This window comes from Enhydra lutris, unplaced genomic scaffold, assembly GCF_002288905.1.
Source record: "Enhydra lutris kenyoni isolate GAN:26980312 unplaced genomic scaffold, ASM228890v2 scaffoldscaffold23, whole genome shotgun sequence".
Taxonomy (NCBI): domain Eukaryota; kingdom Metazoa; phylum Chordata; class Mammalia; order Carnivora; family Mustelidae; genus Enhydra; species Enhydra lutris.
In genome coordinates this window covers 22,866,462-22,889,656 of record NW_019154107.1, presented here as the reverse complement: position 1 = coordinate 22,889,656, position 23,195 = coordinate 22,866,462, and the positions used below count along the sequence as shown (strand labels likewise).

Genomic DNA, 23,195 nt, shown 5'->3' with positions numbered 1-23,195 from the left:
AAGCCTCTGCCTTCGGCTCAGGTCATGATCCCAGGGTCCTGGAATCGAGCCCCCGCATCGGGCTCTCTGCTCAGCAGGGAACATGCTTCCCCCTCTCTCTCTGCCTGCCTCTCTGCCTACTCGTGATCTCTGTCAAATAAATAAATCTTTAAAAAAAATCTTTAATAACCTACCATTCCCCACCCTGCAGTGGTTTGGAAAATAGGTGTCTCTTTCTGTCTTCCTCTCACACACAGCTTTCAAGTAAAAAAATTCAAGGCATTGTCTCTCTTGTTAGTGAAATCGCTCACTGTGTATTCATTGTTGCCTTTTTAGAAATAGTATGCATACTTTTCGTTGATATTTTATGTGCATCATTTATCTCTTGCCACCCCCAGACTTGGTGGCTTAGGACAACTCTCAATTCTGCAATTTGTTCTGGGCTCAGCTGGGCAGTTCTTCTGTCATTCTTACCTGGGATCATAGGTGCAGCTATGTAACTTCTTAGTCATCTGGCAGCATAGCTGAGACTGGGTGGTCCAAGATGGCCTCACTCTTGTGTCTGGAGCCCCAGCTGGGATGGTTATGCAGGCCAAGCGTCTGTTTCCATGTGATCTTTCTATTGGGTTTGTTTCTAATGTGATGGTCTCAGCTTCCAAGAGGGCAAAACTGGAAGCTGCAAGGCCTCTGAAGGTTTTGCTCAAATGTCCTGCAATGTCCACCACCTTTTATCGGTCAGAGCAAGTCACATATCTGCCCAAATTCAAGAGGTGGGCAAAAGACTCCACCTCTGAATGGGAGGAGCTATGGAGAATTTTAATCTACCACATTTTTTAATGTGCTTGCAGTGGTAACGTTTTAACTAATTTTTTATATCTTTCCCTGGAAGTGCCTTTGCATTGGCTCTTTCCTTGGGGATTAATATAGTATGTGTACCTCGGAGTTCATGGCTTCTTGGGCAATATTTCAAAAAGAAAAGTTGAGTTTACTTTGTAAAGAGCTGCCCACTCTGTCCCACTTGGGTCTTGGAGCTGTTGTTTTGTTTTGATTATTTCTTATATTACGAAGTGCATCAAAAGTATCATGAATCTGGGCACCTGGGTGGCTCAGTTGGTTAAGCAACTGCCTTCTGCTCAGGTCATGATCCCAGAGTCCCGGGATCGAGTCCCACATCGGGCTCCCAGCTCCAAGGGGAATCTGCTTCTCCCTCTGACCTTTTCCCCTCTCATGCTCTCTCTCACTGTCTCTCTCTCAAATAAATAAATAAAATCTTTTTTTTTTAAAGCATCTGTTTCCAGAATGGATTCTAGCTTTTTAGTAAAACTAGAAGAAAAGTCTGTTTCTGCTAGTGTGATCCTGAAAGCTGGATAAATTCATTGACCTCTCCAATACTAAAGCCTAGAAGGATGTGGAATGACAATTAGTCTAGCTCACCCCTTTGGTAGCCCCCACCACCACCACCACCAGCAGCAGCCTGCTGGTTTGTACTCACTACTCAAGATTTCTTTATTTGCAGGATCATAAATGGAAACTATCAGAGCATGAGACCCACATTCACTTACTTAGCTGATTCCTTGCACTAGTTGCCACATATATTTGGACCTCTGCAATCGTCCCCAACACGAGCTGACCTGTGTGTTCCAGTGTTTTTCAAGACTGGCCACAAAGGGGAACTGAATATGAACATGCATGCAAACCTCATCAGTTCCCTTTGCAACCAGCTGAAAGTTGTTTTTAATATAGAGGAAACAGTGTTTTTCTTGTGAGTACAAACAATTTACAGCATTTCTGCTTCTGACAGATCAGGGGACACACAAGAGAACACTGCACTAAATTGTGAGAAAGGCACTTTAAAGAGAAAGTAGGAAAACAGCAAAAGTTGAATTGAGGAAGAGAAAGAGGTGCTGCTATGTACAGGAAAGGAACAAAGCAGAGGTGGGAGACTGGGTCCTAGAAAATCTTAATAAGTAATAGAACACGAGAAGAGGCAGGAACTGTAGAAAGGAAATGTCTGTAACAGGAAAGGGCCTGTAGCAGCATTTCCAGTAGTATTAACAGAAGGCATTAAAATCTCTTGGCCCAGAAGTTTGCCATTGGATAAAACCTGAAAATATAACCCATTAGAGTGATTACCATTCCCACCCGAGTTCATGCTACTGAGCCAGGTTTAGTGCCTTGTTGCCATTTCAGAATGCAGTGTGGTGACCCATTTAGCCGCTCTGATTACTGAGCAAAACCAGGGGTCTATAAGAAAGCAGAGACCTAAGCACCTAACATGAATGTCACAAAGCTCCTAAAATCCATCAGCTTATTTTAGATCTAGTTTAAGCAATCTCTCTAGCAATAAAAATGCCTACTACGTGCTGAGCAAGAGACACAGGTAAATTCACTACAAAAGAAGATTGAGGGAAACTGCTTGGGGACCGCCGACCGTACATCAAGCAGCAGCCCCCATACGTGCACCTGAGTTGCCCTGAGGGCATTACTGTATTAGCATATGAGGGCACAACTGGACTGCAGGTGGCCCCTACTTGCCAGCCGCTGACGCAGTGAATGTTCTGCAAGATCCAAAATTTCTATTAACAGGATCTAAAGAACATCTCATCCAAACTTTATTAAATGCCAAAAATACTTTGCTACCTTCCCAGCCTGCTGGGGATCCATACTATGTTGAAACGCTTTGATTGACAAGTAAGTCACCAGCTCTCTATTTCAATTGAGATCTGTAATTATTAGAAACCCTCTCTCATGATCTGGTGAGATGTGCCTCTTGCAACTCCCATCCTTCACCGATCCTTTCCCCTTGCTCTCTGGAACTACACACACACATTTTTGCTGTAATATCTTTCCTTTAGTCTTTTGCTCTAAGGCTACATAATCTCATTCTCCCAACTCTTTTCCTGGTATCCTACAAGGTGCCCTCACTGTCCTCTTCTGCTTATTCAACTTCCAGAGCATGGTTCTGATGAGCCCGTGATCGGTCTGTTACCGCTCTTGTCCTGGGCAGTACTGTTACTCATGAAAGCTGAAGTTGAATTACCCTTCGTGAGTTCCTCCCCGCCTCCCTCCCACCTCACTTGCTTCCAGATCAGCTTCCACTGCCTCTCTTCCTAGTTCCAAGGTTTACCTTCAGCTTCTGGCCATTCCATTTTGACATTTGAGTATTTGGATAACATATATTGAATGTTTCTTCCTGGCCAGGTATATTTATTAGCTCGTTTAGTCCTCATAACAACACTATGAGTTAGGTACTCCTAACTCATATGAAACAATCTCTCAGTAGAAGGAAGAATAGAAGGAAGTAAGGAAAAACAGGAGAAGGCATTTTCTCATAGAAAAAACAAATAAAAAGTAGAAGGAAGAGTAGAAGGAAGCAATTTCTCAGTAGAAGGAGGAGAGCTTGTCCAAGGTTTTATAGTAAGTGGTAGAGCCAGACATTGAACTCGGGCAATCTCGCTGCAAGGGCTGCCCTTCTGACCTGGCTGGTACGCTGACTCTCAGTTCTGTTATTTAATAATGTTTACTGTCATTGGGCCAAGAAGACCTATTGAATCCAGCCCACCATGATCCCCACTATGGCCTAACTGTGATGGGAGGGGGATACCGTTCCAATGCTCAAGACTCTTCTCCTGGTCCAGGAGATGTTCTGTGCTATCAAATCATCTGCACGTCTGTTCTCAGGTGTTTGAATTTTGTAGTTTAAGAAAACATTTCTGTGTTCTCAGGGAATGTCTCATCTGGACTCCATTTATGAAATGCCAAGCTAATCATAATTCTCTCTGCAAATTCTTTAGCATGGTCTTTGAGAGCTGTATATCAAAAGGCCAGGGTTTATCTACATTTTTTCCTAGAAAGTTTCTTTAAAGCGAAAGAGAAAACATCTTACTTTGCTTGTGGTGTCTGGCAAAAGAAACCATAAGGAAAGGAGAAAGCAAGGCCCAGACTGATAAAAGTGATTAACAACCCATATAAACAACAAAAGATTAGTATCCAGAATACGTGCTATTTCAACAGTTTGAAAGAAATGAGTAAAGAAGCAGCAACTAATTAAGGGGGGGAGAGGTCCCGATACAAACAGGCCATTTACCCAAGAAGAAACCTGAATGGGGCAGGGGGGACAAAACATGAGCCAGTGCTCCATTTCAGTTGTAATCAGGGAAGCACAAATTAAAAACCACAGGGAGATGCCATTCACGCCTACTAGATGGACTAAATTTAGTAAAAATGACAAAACCAAGTATTGGGAAACAACTCCTATCTCACTAGACTCATGTCCCAAGTCCTGTCTCTCACTAGTTGGGAGAAGTATATACATCGATAAAATCACTTTAGAGAGCAGTTTGTCACAACAGAGATCAATTGCGAATGTGCATACCCTTATGAGCAAACATTTCTACTTCTAGGAGTCAACCATGGAGAAATTTCACGCATGTGCCCAGGGCATACAGGAGACTGTGGTTTCTAATAGTGAAAAAGTGGAAACCACCTAAGGGCCCACTGTCAGGTGAAATGGAGAATTGAGCTATTTTTTGTTCCCACAGTGAAACCCTGTGTATCAGTGTAGTGAGTGAGGAGACCTACATATATCAGCACAAACAGAAATTGAGTGAAAAAGTTACAAAAGGGTGCAGTAGTAAGATATTCGTTGTGTCCGTTTTAAAAAACAAAAACTAATACCTATCGTTATATATACCTGTGTTATAAAAGAAGAAAAATGCGCATCAGAATGACACTACTAACTTGGGGAAAGAGGATACCTCAGGATGAGCTTTAGTGAAGCTAGCCTTGGGGGTTATGTCTGGGTACAAGAGAACAGTGAAGCAAATAGGGCCAAATGTTAACATCTGCTCAGTTTGGGTGATGGGTGCTTGCTGCTGGCTATGTTGCGTCTTCCCCCTTTTTTGGATGCTTGAAATGTTTTAGAACTAAAGAAAGATGATACGTGGAATGAGCCCACCAGAGTAGAACTGTGTAGAAGTTGACTGTGGACCCTGCAGTAACTGTATGACTTCCTAAAGCAAAAAGAGATTCTCTGCCTCATCCATATCTGTACTCAAACCATAATTAGAAAGTTCTTCCAGATCTCATCTTAGGATGGTTCTTGATGCCTTTCTTTGGCTAGAAGCAAAATTAAGGGCGAATACTCTAAACCTTTATTCGACCCCCCCCCCCCCCCATTCCACCTGTAGGCTCTTGTACTAGATTACTGTCCGTGTTTCAGGCAGAGCTTTCCCGGAGTGGGCAAATGTGCCACAGCTAGAGAACCAGCCTTTAAGATGTTGGCTTTTTGACTGCACACAATTTGGATGAGTGGTAAACAGAATTTTTTGTCCCAAATACATGTTATTACCAATTTTGGGTTTTGGGGTTTTGTTTTTTGTTTTTTTAAGACATCTCAGTAGTTAACCATGGGCTTGGGCAGACGGAAATGAAAACAAAAAACATTGTCTTAGCAGAGACAGTTTCTGTAGAGTCAAAGCCTACTAACTCACATCCCCTCCTATGAAAAAGGCAGTTTTCTTGACACCACTTGCAGTGTAGTTTAAGTGACAATCATGTGTGTCCAGAGCCTAGCAGCGTAAAAGGCGCACACAAATATCTCCGACTTTGCTGCTCATTTTCTCGCATGTGAACTTGAAAGGGGGGAAATAAGAGGCATAGCAGAAGTTTAGGACAAACCTAGCACTTCCTTTCCAGCTCTGAGTCTGTTACCATCCCCCAGCCAGCGCTGGTGTGTGTCTGCAAACCAGACTGAACTGACGACGTACTGCCGCAGCCACATACCTATGTGTGTGCTCACCGGGGACGCGTCGCTGTGAAAAAAGACGTGGCCTCAGCCAACGTGAGAGCATGCCTTAGTTTCTGTCTCAGCTGACACAATTCCGATTATATTCTGGGTTTTGAATACTTTATTCTGATGAAAAAATAGAAGTTTCTTGGCAAGTTATGGCATCTGTTGGTGCCTGACCTAAAAGGCTTTCCTTGTAGATGTCACAACTGTTGTGAACGTTTTTGCCACTCTGACCTTTTGCATTTATGTTTGTGTGCGGTTTTTGACCAAAAAATAAGCTATGCATTCTCCCTATAGTTATTTCTGTTGTTTGATTAATAGGAAGTTCTTTCCCAGTCACTTGTTTTTAAATCTTTTCATGGTTCCATTATTTACATGCAACAATCTATATATAATCTTTATAATGTTTTGTGTGTGACATGAGGTAAGGCTATAAACTGACTTTTTTATTAATAAGCACAGCACTTTTTATTAATCCATCCCTTCCTTCCCCTAGGCTTTTCGTGATGTCTCCCTTTATTTGCAGTGGTTCTTTCTGAAGGAGGAAAGTGTGTTGCAGTCACTCAAAAAACTTTTCAAAAATTCACTTAACACCACTTTGCAAGATTCTGGCACATCTTGAGCAACAGAATCTTAGGTTTCCCTCTGATCATTCCTGCCCCTACTCTTTTGAGAGGCGTTAATTACGTTATATAATCTTCTCCTGTATCATTGAGGGCCTGCTTAAAGATGTGTATTCTGTTCCAGTGATAAGCTTATCCTTGTATCTGGTGCACAGAGTTCTCCTTATTGAAAGATAAGAATATACTTTAATATCTGGTAAAATAAGTCTCCATTATATTTCAAAAACCTAGGGCATCTGGGTGGCTCAGTTGGTTAAATGTCTGCCTTCACCTCAGGTCATGATCTCGGGGTCCTGGGCCCACATCCGGCTCCCTGCTCAGTGGGGAGCCTGCTTCTCCCAATCCCTCTGCCCCTCATCCTCGCTGATGTGTCCTCTCTCTCTCTCTCTCTCTCACACACACACACACACACAAATAATAAAATCTTTTAAAACAAACCTTAAAAATAGCCTGTTAATATGTTTCTGCAAAATCCAGGTTGCCTGTTAGGAGAACTCTATTTCATGCTGTTTTCTCTTGTAGGTAACTTTCAGTAAGGCTTTGCTTCAAAGAGTTGTAATTTTATTAGTTCTACTTTTATACTGGCAGGACTAAAGAATCCATTTTAAAAAGAAGTTGAAAATAAAACCTTCTGGACTTGAACAAAATTTACTTTTTCTAGTGACCTGATCAAAGAAGTTGAAAATAAAACCTTCTGGACTTGAACAGAATTTCTTTTTTCTAGTGATCTGATCTTAGAAAGTTAACCATCATCAAACCCAGCTCTGCTCCAAATACTTTTCCAAAACGAACAGCAGTACTCAGCATTGGGTATCAGTCTGGCCGCCAGGCATTTTATTTTGCCCTTGTTTAGTTTTGCATATGTGAGATGCTATTTAGAAACTTGTTCTGAGTATCTTTTGCAAGGTGAGGATATATGTATACTCGGGAATTACCTTTTTCTGCATGCTTCTAGAACTAAACGTTGGGTTGGGGGATGTAGGGACAAGTGTTTCCTGCTTGAAAACACTAATGCTTAATAAGAAATTAAAGATTATATATAATAAATAGCTTTAAATTTCGTAAGTCAGTATCATGTCAAAAATTTACAAACATGGGGCGCCTGGGTGGCTCAGTGGTTAAGCCTCCACCTTCGGCTCAGGTCATGATCCCAGGACCCTAGGATTGAGCCCCACATGGGGCTCTCTGCCCAGCAGGGGGCTTCCTTCCCCCTCCCCCCTCTGGCTACTTCTCTGCCTACTTGTGATCTCTCTCTGTCAAATAAATATATATATAATCTAAAAAAAAATTTACAAACATTTGCAGGATTCAGGTTACTCTAAGACTTTATTAGTGAAAGTTCTGTCAATAAATAAAATCCATCATAAACTTCAGCTCAGATTGACTTTTATCAAAATTTATTTTACCACAATTATTATACCAAGAATTAACTCAGTGTGCTTTTTAATTTTTTTTTAAAGAATGCCATTGTGTGGGGCACCTGGGTGGCTCAGTCGGTTAAGCGTCTCTCTCTCTCTTTTTTTTTTAAAGCTTTTGTTTATTTATTTGTCAGAGAGAGAGAGGGTAGGAGAGCTGAAGCCTGGGGAGCAGCAGGCAGAAAGAGAAGCAGCCTCACCAGTGAGCAGGGAGCCTAACATGGGACTTGATCCCAGGACCCCGGGATCACGACCTGAGCTGAAGGCAGATGCCCAGTCAGCTGAGCCACCCAGGCATCCCAAGCATCTGACTCTTAATTTCCACTCATGTCATGATCTCATGATTGTGGGATCTGCCTGTGTCAGGGGGGGTCCATGCTCAGCAGGGAGTCTGAGTGAGAATTCTTTTCCTCTCCCTCTGCCCCTCCCCTTCCCCCTCACACGCGCACACACACGCAATGTAATCTAACCATTCAAGCTGTTTATAGTAGAGACACGTAGGGATATAAATTGTTTACCAGCAATATAAAAAAATTTTTTTACCTTTGAGAACACGAGAGAAAATTAGTGTTGTCATATTTTAAGATTTTATTTATTCATTTGAGAGAGAGAGTGAGTGAGAGCATGAGAGGGGAGAAGGTCAGAGGGAGAAACAGACTCCCCGTGGAGCAGGAAGCCCAATGTGCGACTCAGTCCCGGGACTCCAGGATCATGACCTGAGCCAAAGGCAGTTGCTTAACCAACTGAGCCACCCAGGCACCCAGTATTGTTGTATTTTAAAACCATACAAATAGAAATGCTAAATTTCAGTTTGGTGGTATTTGCTAACATTGTCAGAGCAAAGTAATGTAAATTTTTTCTAAGCTGCTAATTTTTCTGCAAATTTCCATTTTTATTCTCAAATATTTCTTGTTTTTTTTTCTAAATATAATTCTACTTTGACCTGTTCTTTACTCAGTCACGTGCACTCACTGATACACAGCTGCACAGTAATTATATACAAACCAAATCTCATTAAAATAAATTCAACCCTAACAAAATTCTTCATACTCTTTACCATTGATTCCCCAGCCACTGGCCCACCTGAAGTTTGAAGAATTATTCTAACTCTAAGAAATTCTCCTACTCTGTGACAAACATATGAGAGGATCCTTGGACTTTGTCATAACAGCTTTTACATATTTACTCAATGGCATTCTGGTTCTGTGTGACCAAAAAACTGAATAAATGCTGGACAAACTTTTAAAAATAGTTGCCTTAATGACAGCTCCTGATTCCAATTGTATGATATTCTGTGCAGTTATATCGAGATACATTGACTAGGGAAAAAAAATACACCCACTTTTTCAGTTCTATTAAGCAACCCCCCTTCCCTGTCTCACTCATCTGCTCATTTGTTCACTCATTCAATTATTCACCAGATACCTATTGGCTACCTGTGTGCCTTGAAGCACACTAAGTTCCCAGGAGCCCTTGCTAAATAAGAACCCTTTTTCTTAGAGCTTACTCTCCATTTACTTTTGAGCATACTTGAAGATTTCAGAATTTGCTCCCTTTAATTCTAATCTGTTAAGTTTTCTTTATTATAAAATATTGCAAACACTCAACAATATGCCAAAAATAATATAATAAATACCCAAGTACTATCACACAGGTTTAACCGACTTAACATTTTGCCATGTTTGCTTCAGATCTCTCCAGCTGTAACCATATAACCCGAAGTTGGTTGTGTTATGTTGTGTATATTATTCACATTTTGTACCTTTATTGCATATCTATAGGTCCAGAAAGAATATGGTATTTCATGTGTTTTTGTATTTTACATAAATGATTTCATACGGTGTGTCAACCTTTTCGCAGTTGGGTTTTGGGGTGTTTTTCTATTCAGCATTTTTTGGATAATTCTCCCATGTTGACACGTGCAGGTGTAGTTCATTTCATCAAAGCACTGTGTAATACTCCATTTTGTGAACAGTGTATTTCTCCATTCCTTTGCTGATGGATACCCAACTCAGATCGTTTCAATTGTTTGATATCATGACCCAACAGTTCACTGAGCATCATTACGTATAAGTTTTCTTGTAAACATGTTCGAGTGGTTCTGTCAGATGTATATCTAGTGTCAGACGTGGTAGACCATAGGGTGTGCCTATTTTCAATTTTACTCTATCACAACATGGTCCAAGATGGCTGAGTCACTTCTAAATCTGTTTTAAGTAAGGCGTAGGTTCAGATCCTATTGCTAGGCTATCAAATCTTAGCTCCTCTGTTGTTTGACTTTACTATACCATATTTAAATTATTTCTATTTGATCTAAACAGTGATAGATAATGGGTGACTTCATTTTTTATTAGAATTTTATTATTTCATCTGTTATAAAGGTTTAGGCATAAATGAATACAGTAGCAAATTATACAGGCTTTTTCAATGACAAAGAACATACATTTTCTGACATTCTTGTCAGTCTGCCAATCATTTAACTTACTTTTAAATGCACTTGAAATTAGTATTAAGTGCTTGAGTTTGAGTAACTACGTTAGTGACTTGAGAAACCGTGACATTTTAATTATTCTGTTGTTAAAACCATAAATTTCACTTTATGATCTGTGTTAAGAGTGTTAGCAAGCTAACAGCCTATTTTGAAAAGACATTACATACAGATTTAAAATCTAGTGATGAGTATAAGCTTTTCTTTCCCTTGAAATAGTTTACAGCTAAGCAAATGAAATATCACAAATAAGCAAAGAGCTTTGAACAGGTCTGAGCTTTGCAAACGCTAGAGCTTTGTTTCATAATTTTTAGTTCTGTAAGGAATTAAGAGGTTATATTTTCTCATCCTTTTTAATGTGTTTCCCTCAAGTGCTTTAAGCAGTAGCCTGAATTTTAGCTGTGGCAGATGTATCATGCAGAGAGTATCCTGGCTTAAATTCTGAAGTGCTCTCACTCCTGCTCGCTTCCCCTTGAAATCGTCTAGAAAGAAGTTGGCACATTATTTTGCGGATGTTACTGGACATCAGGAAATACATGACTGGATCTAAGCAGCTATTGAAAGATGAGAAAACCAACATGATCTCATTGGTTTTGTGAATGATTTCCTTCCAATAGCAAGACGGGCTATTTAGCTGTGAAGATATATAGACAAATCGGAAGGCATGATAGGGAACAAAACATACAGTAAAAATGATAAGTACAATAAAGGAATTCCGGGCTGTTTTGGCATATTTACCAGAATTGGGAAATTTTGACCTCCTTTTGGAAATCCTCAGTAGATTCTTGCCGATCTTAATATATGAAAGGATTATTAGTAAGAAAATTAGCCAGAACATTACCACAAGAACGTAATTAAAAATTGCTTCTCCTTTGGCATTATGCTTCTCTCTGTAATGGAAACACACTGTGGAATTATGATTTCCTTTAAGGGTTAAGGTAATCATAGCTAAAAATCCAGCAAGAGCAACTGTCCATACTGTACAGCAAACGTAAATACTTTGTTTGGTTGTTACCGCCCTCCGCTGTTGTATAGACCGATTAATTTTTATGTAGCGATCCAAACTGATAAATCCAAGCAAAATAATGCTAATGTACATGTTCGTATAAAATAGTGTTCCCACAACCTTGCAAAGGATCACACCGAGTGTCCACTTGTTCCCGTTAATGTGATACATTATTCGGAAAGGCAGGCAGAAGATCAGTAAGAGATCTGCAATAGCTACATTCAGTAGGTAAATCTGTATGGAATTTCTTTTGCGGTGGATACCCAGAAATACATAGAGGGCAATTATGTTTCCAACCAGTCCCACGATGAAAATAACAGAGTAGGATATTGTTAACAGGCTGGAGAGTAGTTTCTCATCCATGGGACAGGTACCATTTGGAGTAGCAGTAATACCAGGTTGATTAGGACTGCTTGGGTCTCCTGAGTGGTTCAGCCCTTGGATGCTATGACTGGCCATAAAGCTGTCTTTCTGGGAGGAGGAAGGCCAGCTGCCGGTTGAAGCACTCATCGTCGTTACCATGTGACTTCTCATTGTCCGGTGTAGGGATCAAAAAGCAGAGGTGCTCAATGACATGTTCCTTGTGTGTAGCTTTTATGTCTTCAGATTTTTCCTGCAACAGAATGCAGCATCGAGTCATTTGTCATTTTAATAGCAGTCGTTTTAACTCAAAGCCCAAATAATCCATGATTGATTTTTAGACGTGAGAAACTTTGACTATCTATACTACGTATGTAGCAGCATTACGATATCACAAAACAAGCAGTAAATGTAGGAGAGTCTTAGGGAATGTCCTGCTCTAACTTTTCCTATGGCTGCAGTATACGTTCAAGGTTTATTTCACTTTCCACAGGGAGTTTCTTATAGGAATAGAGATGGAGGTGAAGAGAAGTGACAGCTCACATTGCTCAAAGATAAGGGACATCCCTAAGGTAGTTACAGCCATGAGTGAGCTGGGCCCACTGCTGACCGCTGCCCAGCTTCTTGCCCTGACGCCTTCCCTTGGATATGGCGTTCATTCATTTTGACAAGGGTTACCACATAGCATAAGACAGATAAACTGTGGCAGTCTTCCATTCCAAGATATAAATAGGGAAGAGTCCTCAATCTCTTCCTTTGCAACCTAAGACTGAGTTGGGCATATTAAAATCATTTGCCTGGGCACCTGGGGGGCTCAGTGGGTTAAGGCCTCTGCCTTCAGCTCAGGTCATGATCCCAAGGGTCCTGGGATCAAGCCCCGCATCGGGCTCTCTGCACAGCAGGGAGCCTGCTTCCCTTCCTCTCTCTCTGCCTGCCTCTCTGCCTACTTGTGATCTCTCTGTCAGGTGAATAAATAAAATCTTTAAAAAAAAAAATCATTTGCCTGCGGGGCAGGCAGACCAAGAGAGCAGAGCACCTGCCTCCTTAGGCAGACTTGTTGTAACACTGCAACGGGAGAGCAAAGTAGCCAAACAAAACCAAGTCAGGTGGCAACAGCCGCCAGTTGGGCCAGGCAGTCTCCTGACCTAGAAATCTAAAGTGATAGTGAGATGGAAAACAGGATGTACATTCCAGGATTTTGAAATAAGTAACTGCAGCTTACTGTGCCCTGTGTTAGGTGACTGTTGCTAGAACCTTGTAAGAGATAGAGTGTGGATTCCACTTGTTCGTGGCAACAGAGAATGTTAACAATGCTACCTGTTCTTGGCCTTTTCCTGGGCATTGATTGCTATGAAGAACTCAGCCTGGGAGGCCATCCTGAGGAGCAAGAAGACATGAAGAGAAGGTTCCAGGAGGTCTCATCCCCTTCCTTTCTTAGAGCGACTGCCCCATTTCTCTACAGCGGCATCTTAGCAGATGTAACATAAAGATGTTCAGAGCAAGGTTACCAAAATCAGACCTAACTCTGTGACCTTGATCAAACCAATTAATCTTTTCTAAGCCTTCATTTTCTTATCTGTAGAAATGCACAATGTGTATGAAGAACTTAACCCTAGCACATAAAAGTGCTCCATGAAAATTAGCTTTAAAAAAAAAACCACCTTTGGACTAATCTCACTTTAGTAAATATTTCACACCTGGCTAAATACTACATGGAAAACAAAGGTGACCAAGACCACGTTCCTGCTGTCAGTAAACGTTTTTGTAGGCATGTGCATTCAGATTCTGAATGCTATCATGTAAAGTGGATTTGAATTACAGTAACTTCTTGATGTGGCATGATACACAGAGAAAAAAACATTTGGAAGAACTTATCTTTTCTTAAAAGTCTGTCTATAATTTGATCGAGAAGAAACCACGCCATTGAGGGTAAAATTCCACTTTAAAATATTGTCAAAGAGGGAAAATTGATTCCAGGGAAGAGGAACCAACTGGTAAAGAGGAAGTTATGTAATCCCTGGTGAGGGCCTGTCTGCAGAGTTCAGGTCTGTCCTGTGTCTCAACTGCAGGAAGACCGATGTCGGCGATGTTTATAGAAACTTACAGGCATGTTTCTGGTGATCTGAGATTCTAAAAGGAAAGGGCCATCTAGGAAGAATGGCGGGCTGCCAAAAAAATGAAGCTGATAAATGCGATCTAGATTACCAGGAAGAGGGAAAGGGTGCCTGAAGGAGGGATTTGCATTGTGTGGTTACATGGGGAGCTTGCAGAAGCTCAGGTAGAAACCTCTCATTGCCCCCCAATGAAGAGGAACTTAATGGCAAGTGATAGGATTTTGAGAGCTCAGACAGCCAAAACGACTGTGAGAACTCCTCTGTAAGTAGTTCTTTTGGTTTGGGTTGGGTTTTTTTCCTCCTCCTGTGCTGTATTTTAAACCCCATTAGGGTTCCGAACCAAGTCCTTTTCGTTTGCCTCTCAGCCCAATAAATATTATTGAATAAAAGAGGGAATTTAGTAGAAAAGTAGGTGAGGTTGTACATGAGGATCTCAAAATCAGCTGTTCAAGCACAGGAGGGGCTTGAGCTGCAGTAAGAAATGAAATTGCAATTGACTGTGGTTGCTGTGTTGGTAGCGTTCTGTGGCTGCCACAAGAACCAACCCCCTTCTTTGGCTGAATTCGTAGACACAGAGTGCCTTAGATGAAGACCATTACTACTAATCTGAGGGGTGTTACTGCCAGTCCCAAGCTGGGAGGACCTCTGGGCCTCATGTGGAATGCAGTGTTTCATCCCAACAGCACATGTGGAAACGGGCACAGAACAAAAGGGGGAGAAAAGCCCAAATCTTGTCATACGAGCAAGCTGAAGGAAACAAGCACCCAATTCTGGAGATGGGAACACTTTACAGAGCCACGGAGAAAAGAATTTCACCTGTGATCTGTGTTTTCAGAAAGCAGAACAAGGACTAGTGACTGGAAACTGCAGAGACAGATGTGGCCTCCTATTAAGGAAATGCTGTTTTAGAATGAAACAGGCTATCTTGGGAGGCAATAGGGGTCTTAGCCCCAGATATCTCGAGACAGTCACTGATTGGGTGCTTTGTAGAAGAGACTCTCAGTGCCTCTCAGTCCCGGCTGCTTATTAGAATCCTTTTGAGGGCTTTTTAAGGGTATCCATGCCTGGCTCCAACCCCAGATCTCCTGATTTAATTGGTCTGCAGCGGGCTCCAGGCAGTGGTTTCCTTTAAAAGCTCCTCAGAGGATTCTAATCTGCAGCCAGAATTGAACCCTTGAGCTAGATGGCTGGACCACTAACTAATATTTATTTAGCAGTTGCCATGTACTGCACGGTGTGTTAAGCACATTGATATTACTTCATTTGCATAATCCTCATTGTAACCTTGTGAGGTAGGTATTCCAAAAGAGGTAATGAGAGATCAAGAGGTTGCCAACTTTACCCGTGACCGTGCGGCTCTCAAATGGCATTCCCAGAGCTGGAACTCAGATCTGCCTATGATCCTTTTCGCTAAACCTCACTCCTCCTAATCACATAGGATCAGCATTTTCTTTTTTAATGCTGAGTCCTGTCAGCAGTATCTAGACATGGTTCCTTTAACATTATCCACATTAATGATTTTTTTAAAGACTTTATTTTTAAGTAATCTACGTTCGATGTGGGGGCTCAAACTCACAACCTTGAGATCAAGAGTCACATGCTCTACTGACTGAGCCAGCCAGGTGCCCCTCACAGCGGCAATTTTAAGAAGAGATTATACCTTCTACCTTTACTTCTTTGGAAAAAGGTCTTACTCTTCTCATTTGCTCTGCCCATTTTAGTAAGTAAAGAAGTCTAGCATTTACAGTATCACAAATCATTCATCAGAATGTTCAGCAGATCTCCCAGAGCGTATCTTTTCAAACTTAACTTCTAGGCCTGAAAGCCATCATCAAGAGATTTCTAGAAAGCCATCATCAAGATATTTCTACAAAGCACATATCCTGAAACCATTTGCTCCAGCTTCAATCTGCCAATAAAATAAATTAGTAATAGTTGGACAGGGTTGCCAATAGACCTTTCTGGTTTTGCTCTATTTGTAAGCTTAAAGAAAATAAAGCAAAAGCAATGCATTTGTTTAAATAGTAACAGTGGCCATCATTTAGAGCCATGTATTATATGACTAGTGTCCATTCATTTATTAACAAATTAACAGATTACATTCTGTTTTACACTTAATGGCTGATTTTCACCTTCTTTACAATGTGTCACTCACTCACTGTTCTTTAAGGCCATTTATTGATGTTTTAAAAACTACTCATTTAAGAATGGCCAATGAGAACAAGAAACAAACCACTATATTTGCACAGTGGACAAATTTCCCAGTGGGTGTTACTTGTGACTTGTGTGCTATATTGACATGGTCACAATGGTTTTCTGAGAGTAGATGGCAAAAGTTTTTGTTTCTTTTTTTTTTAAGGTTGTTACTTGACAAATCCTCATGCTTGTCCCACTGTGTTAGTGTTGCGTTGTACCCAGCACCACCACCCCCCTGGCCAGTAGTTGCAAACTGGCTGATGTCTGTAGACATGTAGAAGCCTCAGCTTCTGTAGTGGAGGCCAGCGCCCAACACATTCTACTGTGGCCTCCAAAGAGTCCAAGGTTTTAAATGCATTCTGGGTATGTTTGTGAAAACATCACATTGCTATGTGAAAATACATACCTATTTGGCAGTAATGGCAATGGCAGCAACCTTTCACTGTAGTTTGACTTGCTGGCCACTGAGTCATTCAGGCCATGCTTCAAAGGTCACATTAATTGCTGCATACAGAATCACAATTGGAAGCACGTTACTGTGGAAATAATACTATTACTAGTTCATTACGTTTTGTTATAAACCTAACTGTGTCTAAAAAAGCATTTGGAAACATTTCAGTTGAAGTAACTACCATGTATTTTGCTTTTTCTTTTTTCTAATATTCACCTCATTTACTTCAGAAACACCCAACTTAAAATTTAATTCATCTGGCAATTACCATAAAATAGTAACAATACAATAAAGCACAACTGGTGCAAAGAGGGAAACAGCAAAACAATAAAGTTAGTAAGTGATCATTTATAATACATTGGAGATAAAATTCATTGTATATGAAAATAACTCTTAATGGGTTCAAGTGGCCCTGCAAGTCTTTATGGCAATATACAAAAGACAGCATAAGCAACGTGACAATATTGATAATACGAGCTTCAGTACCCGCAGTGACCTACAGAACTTCCAGTAACTAAGAGGACAGCCTCATTTTAAGTCAAATCAAGGCAGAGAGGTCTCATTGAAGCAGTTGACTCAGGTCTCTAAAAAGCAAAGCACTGCTAGTCACCAAAAAGCAGGTTTCACTTTTAGTATTCAGACAATCAAATTTTAACTGAAATAATGGGTCATTTATAGAGTTGAAATCAAGGAGTACTCACAGGTCAGGCTCTCTTGCAGTAGAAGGAGCAGAACCCCAAGCTTCCCTAAACACAGAGACTTGTCTTTGTATGTCAGCTGGGCTCCTCCATCCGGTCGTGGTACAATTGGTTGAGGTTGCCTTTTTTTTATATTTGCATGTGGTAACAAGGTTTTTTTTTTTTCCCCCTTTTTTTTCTTTCTTCAATATGCCATCCCTCCGATTCCTTGTGAAAATGTTCAGAAGCCCACTAGCATGCAGACATTTTATGTCTAAAGACTTAACCTTTAGAAAATCATTTCTATATTTCATATGAATACCTTTCACCTTCACGATTGTGGGAGGTTTTCCATTATCCCTGCCCCAAACAAAGAAATTTTATAAATTGTAAGCAGAGTTATGCATTCTCTGTTTTTGCTAAGAAATGAGGCATAGTAAGCACTGAATATGTTTCTTTCAGGATTCATTTTAGAAATTAAGTTTTTCACATAAAATGGCATTCCTGTATTGAATTGTACTAACATCAGTAACAGATTATTAGATATTAGATATTAGAATTATTTTATTCCTGAGGGGTTTTTTTTGAGGTTTTTTTTTTGGGGCTGTACGTTATTTTAGTAGATTTTCATGGATCCCTTTAAGACCTTGGATTTATTTTCTAAAACAATGTTACAGTCTTAGGACTAGATGAGATTTACGATGGTATTCTCCCCTTTTTATCACTACGATAAATTCTCCCAAGTAAACTGAAATCTCTGTTTTAAAGAAAATAATGAAGGGATTCTACAGTTTTTATTTTTAGTCCAGTATTTAATGACTGTCCATCTATGTAACTGCTGGCCCTGCAGTTTCATGGCATTTCCCTTTTTTCCTTGTCATCTGAAGTGAAAGATTAGTTTTTATCCTCCCCATAATTGTTACCCTGCAGCTTTGTTTACCCTAAACAGTATTTAACTCATTAGGCTTTATCTAACATTCTCATTATTTCTGGATGCATTCACTCTTCTGAACTCATATTCTCCAGAGCTTTTGGTTTGTTATGAATATGACACATGGGACAAAATATTTTAAAATTGCTAGAATGAAAATACTTCGTAGCTCTTACTTCCCCTTAGAACTACTGAGAAGGAAGAGGGTTACTGTGTGGGTCTGGCAGGAATTTTGTGTGTGCGCGGTGTTTAAAAAAAAAAAGAAAAGAAAAAGAAAAAAACCCGATAGTATTAAACTTGCTCAGTACTATTAAATATATTTATAGTCTTGTGCAGCAGATCTTTGGAACTTTTTCATCATGCAAAAGTGAAACTCTACACTCACTGAACACTAATTCCATTTCCCTACCCTTGGCAGTTCCCTTTCTACTTGATATGATTTGGGCTATTGTAGATAATTCATTTGAGTGGAATCATATACTGTACTTCTCCCGCTGGCTTTTTTTGTTGTTGTTGAGCATAATATCCTCAAGGTTCACCCCAAGTTACAACATGTGACATGACTTCCTTCTTTTTAAGGCCACATAATGTTTCACTGTATGTATATGTATCACGTGTTCTTTCTCCATTCACCTGTCAATGGACATTTGGGTTGCTTCCACCCCTAGGCTGTTGGGAATAATGCTGTGATAAACAAGGCTGTGCAAATATATTTTGGTGCTTGTGACCGAGTTTTCTTTTTAATAACTAAATAGGTATTTATTAGCATTCTGTTTCACTAAATCTAATATAAGTGTTTTTTATGTTATACCAGCTATTTTTCTACACCTTAGCCTCCATTTGCAAAATACTAATTCTGTTTTAATCTTCAGTGCTCTGGTGACCCTACTGTAACCAGATTTGAGTATACATACAGTCCCCAACTTACAGTGGTTCAACTTACAATTTTTTGACTTTGCAATTATGCAGAAGCAATATGCATTCAGTAGAAACCTCACTTCAAATTTTGGTCTCTTCCCAGGCAAGCGATAGGTGGCCCAATCCTCTTTCGTATTGGCTGGGCCATGGCAGTGAGCCACAGCTCCCAGTCAGCCACAGCATCATGAGTATCAGCAACCAATATACGTTTAACCATTCTGTAGCTGTGCAATCATTCTCTTTTCCACTCTGGATATAGTAGCGAATAAATTACCTGATATACTTAGCACTTTATTATAAAATACGCTTTGTGTCAGATGAGTTTGCCCACCTGGAGGCTAATGTAAGTATTCTGAACATGTTTAAGGTAGGCTGGGCTAAGCTGTGATATTCGGGAGGCTTGATGTATTAAACTGCATCTTCAACTTACAGTATTTTCAACTTATGATGAATTTATCAGGGCATAACCCCATTGTAAGTTCAGGAAGATCTGTAATCTTTCTCTGGTTCTTCCCTTTCATGAGCTTTTTCCTATTCATTCTGAGCTTTCTACGTTCTGTCTCTCTCATTCTTTGCTCATTCTCATGTATCCTCTTCCTCCTTTGTTGGTATCTTAGCTCATCATTTATATAAAGATGGAAGTAGAAAAGCATAAATAAATGGATACATTTGTCTGGCACCATCCATTACGAATATCACCATCCTCTCTCCATCTAAATCCCAATCCTGGTAAAATTCAGCTCATCACCTACTCCAGACCGGAACCCTGCTGGCTGAAATGAGGACTACTAGGTAACACCCAGTTGTGTTGATTGTTCTCACTTAGCATTCATGACCACAAACCTCAAGTGAGCCTCAGCGCGGCCAGCAGTCCTGCTATATTTCCTTAGTCTTTTGGTTCTCAAAGCATAGCTCCCATGATCAACATCACTCAAGAACTTGTTGGAAATGCATGTTCTTGACCTTATCCCAGACCTTATGATCAGAAACTGGGGGGGGGGGGGGGGGGAAGCCAGCAAATCCATATGATTCTGAGGCTGAAGTTTGAGAACCACTGTCTTAGTCAATCCATTGTCCCATTCTTTGAAAATATTTTTCCACACCTTCACACTGCTCAAGTTGCCAACAACCCCCTCTCCTCCCCGACTCCTGCCTGAAGATCACTTTTATTTCAACGTAAATAGAAAACAGAAGTACTCAGAAGAGAACTTCCTCGTACTCCTACATCCCCATCTGCTCGCATCTACAGGTGCTCTGTCCCAGACCCTGCCTTCCTCACTGTCGCTGGGGCCAACCCCTCTCCCCACCTGCACACTATATCCTATCCTTTCTTTCTCCTGGGTCCTGTTTTCCTCTCCACGGGGTCTTTCCCATCGGCACACAAGTGTCTCTCTCTCTCTCTCTCTCTCTCAAAGACAAAACAAAAACAAACCTCCCTGAAAATCTCTAGATGCTGCTTTGGACCCGCCAATCATACTGTTACATGAAACTTTTGAATATCTGTATGTATTTTCTTATTTTCATAAAAGATAACGAACAATGGAAGGATAAACTAAAAAATAATACAAATACTTACAGAAGAGGAAGGAGAGAATAAGGGGAAGGAGAAGGTACAAAAGCTAGACCTCTCCGAATGAAATTTGTTTACAGTGTAGACTTTGGAATTACGTACGTTTTATTTTTTTAAAGATTTTATTTATTTATTTGAGGCAGAGCATGAGTAGGGCAGGTAGGGGCAGAGGGAGAGGGACAGGCGGACTCTCTGCTGAGCAGGGAGCCCTATGTGAGGCTCAATCCCAGGACCCCGAGATCATGACCTGAGCCGAAGGCAGACACTTGACCGACTGAGCCACCCAGGCACCCATGTACATGTTTTATATAATCCAAACACCAAAAGTCAAAATCTAATTCAAAAAATTGGCCTCACTGGGTAACAAACTGAAAGCATAACCACAGAGAGAATTCTTTTAAATGACTTTAGTGTGGGTTTTGGGGTGCCTGGGTGGCCCTGTCGGTCAAAATGTGGAACTCTTGATTTCACCTCAGGTCAGGATCTCAGGTTTGTGAGATGGAGTCCCACATTGGACTCCACACTCAACATGGAGTCCGCTTGAGTCTTTCCCTCTCCCTCTACCCCTCCCCCACTCATGCTTTCTCTCTCTCTTAAATAAATAAATAAAATCTTTTTAAAAATAAGGTGGGGTTGTTGTTTTCTTTCTTTTTTTTTTTTTTTACATATTTTAGACTTAGAGAAAAGTTCCGATAGTAATACAAAGAATTTCCATCGCCTTTCACTCAGATTCCCCATGTTAACATTTTTCTACGTTGGTTTTATCTTTCTCAGTTTTTCACTCTTCTCTCTTTGTCCATCTATATAGTTCCTAAAAATAAGGAACTCTCTAAATAGCCACAGTAAAATGATCAAAATCAGGAAATTTATGTAATCTACAGACCTTGTCCCAATTTCAAGTGTCCTAATAATATCCTTTGTAGCAAAAATAAAAACAAGATTATATATCGCATTTTAGCGGTTCACTCTTTTCTGTCTCTTTTGATCCCTTTCATCTGAAACAGTATTTGAAGAATATGGGCATGGGCCCAGTACTCTCTAGAATGCCCTTCAGTTTGGGTTGGTCTGATGTTTCCTCACGATTCAATGCAGTTATGTCCTTTGACACGAATACCACAGAGTGTTGCTGAGTGCTTGTCAGTGAAGGAAGCACGTGCTCTTAATTAGTCCCACTATTAGCAGTAGTAACTTTGATAGGAGTGTCTGCCAGGTTGCTTCTCTGGAAAATTACTATTTAACTTTTGTAGCTAATAAATATCCTCTGGAGAGTTACTCTGAGATTATACAAATATCCTGTCACTGTTCAGACTTTTACCCACTAGTAACTACCTTTTGATGGTTCTCACTTGCATCCGTTATCATGATGATAACTGCCAAATGATGATTTCTAGTGCCAGAATTTCTTTTACATTGATTAATTGGCTTTATATTTACATGAAAGTTTCTCCTTCTGTCTGTTCATTTACTTATTTACATCAGCACAGACTCATGAATTCTTACTTTATTCAATAGCAAAACAGTAATTTGACTGGACATCCTGGTTAGGATATATCATAAGAACAAAAAGAACCACAAAAAAATCTTAAACAGCATACGATGGTTTTGTTGTTACTGGTAATGTAGGTACTTTTATACATACACCCTAGGGGATAAAGCAAATGAGTAATTATCTTAATGTCATTAGGTACCAATATTACTTGACAAAATCAAAGAAGTCAAGTAAAAACTCTATTTTAAAAAAAACTATATATTAGTATGAATTGATTTTTCTCCTTCTAAAAAATACACATTTTTTTTAGCTCTGTCCACTGAAGAGTCAAAGCAGGGATAACCCAGTAATGATAGCATACCTAATGCATATATTGTGAATTTAAATACTATTTCCCACTAAACAGAAATGAGAGTGCATGGAGAAATGGTTGGTTCCAGATCTGGGGCAAGAAATGCACAAGACAAACCTCGGACATCTTCTGCCTAAAAGCAAGGAACTTCGTAGACCTTTGGAGTCTCACAAAAGGGCATGAGAGCGGACTTAAAGGAGCTCCTGCTGGCTAGAAAATGGGATAATTTGAGCATCAAAATGAATAATGGCTATAATTGGTTAAATGTATCAAACATATAAAAACCTATAAATTCACAATAGTACCCAAAAAACCCTTCATTGATCACCTTTGGAGGTTACCTGGCAACCAACTTGTTATTCTGGAAATCGTTCATGGCGGCTTTATTCATAATAACCCCAAACTAGACACAGCCCAAATCTCTCTCAATAGGAGAATGGACAAACTGTGATATATTCATACAAGGGAATATTTACTCAGCAATAAAAGAAATGAACCACTGATCACAACAAAATGGATGAATCTCAGAAACAGGCTGAGAGAAGCCTTACATAAAAGAGTACATACTATATGGCTTTGTGAATATGCAGTTCTAGTATAAGCAAAACAAACTTATTTTTTTCAGAATAAGCAAATAACAGAATAGTCATTTGCACTGGGGGTGTGGCAGCAGAGATTGAGTGGTAAGAGGGCAAGAGAGATTTCTGGGATGATAACATCTTTTTTTTTTTTTTAAAGATTTTATTTATTGGGACACCTGGGTGGCTCAGTTGGTTAAGCGGCTGCCTTCGGCTCAGGTCATGATCCCAGCGTCCTGGGATCGAGTCCCACATCG

General features: G+C 40.2%; 1 protein-coding gene across 1 annotated transcript; it reads right to left on the bottom strand.

Moving 5' to 3' along the window:
* Window positions 1–10,147: 10,147 nt before the first annotated feature.
* LOC111150469 (G protein-coupled receptor 34) lies at window positions 10,148–17,202 on the bottom strand. The gene is made up of 4 exons (XM_022507941.1): window positions 17,125–17,202; window positions 16,379–16,476; window positions 12,980–13,130; window positions 10,148–11,915 (listed from the first exon to the last, which is right to left on the bottom strand). The coding sequence occupies exon 4, from the start codon at window positions 11,834–11,836 to the stop codon at window positions 10,673–10,675; it is 1,164 nt and encodes a 387-aa protein (XP_022363649.1). The 5' UTR covers window positions 11,837–11,915; window positions 12,980–13,130; window positions 16,379–16,476; window positions 17,125–17,202; the 3' UTR covers window positions 10,148–10,672.
* Between the last annotated feature and the right edge of the window lie 5,993 nt (window positions 17,203–23,195).

Excerpts from the sequence above, each read along its gene's own strand:
- LOC111150469 (XM_022507941.1), bottom strand. The coding sequence starts at position 11,836 with ATGAGAAGTCACATGGTAACGACGATGAGTGCTTCAACCGGCAGCTGG.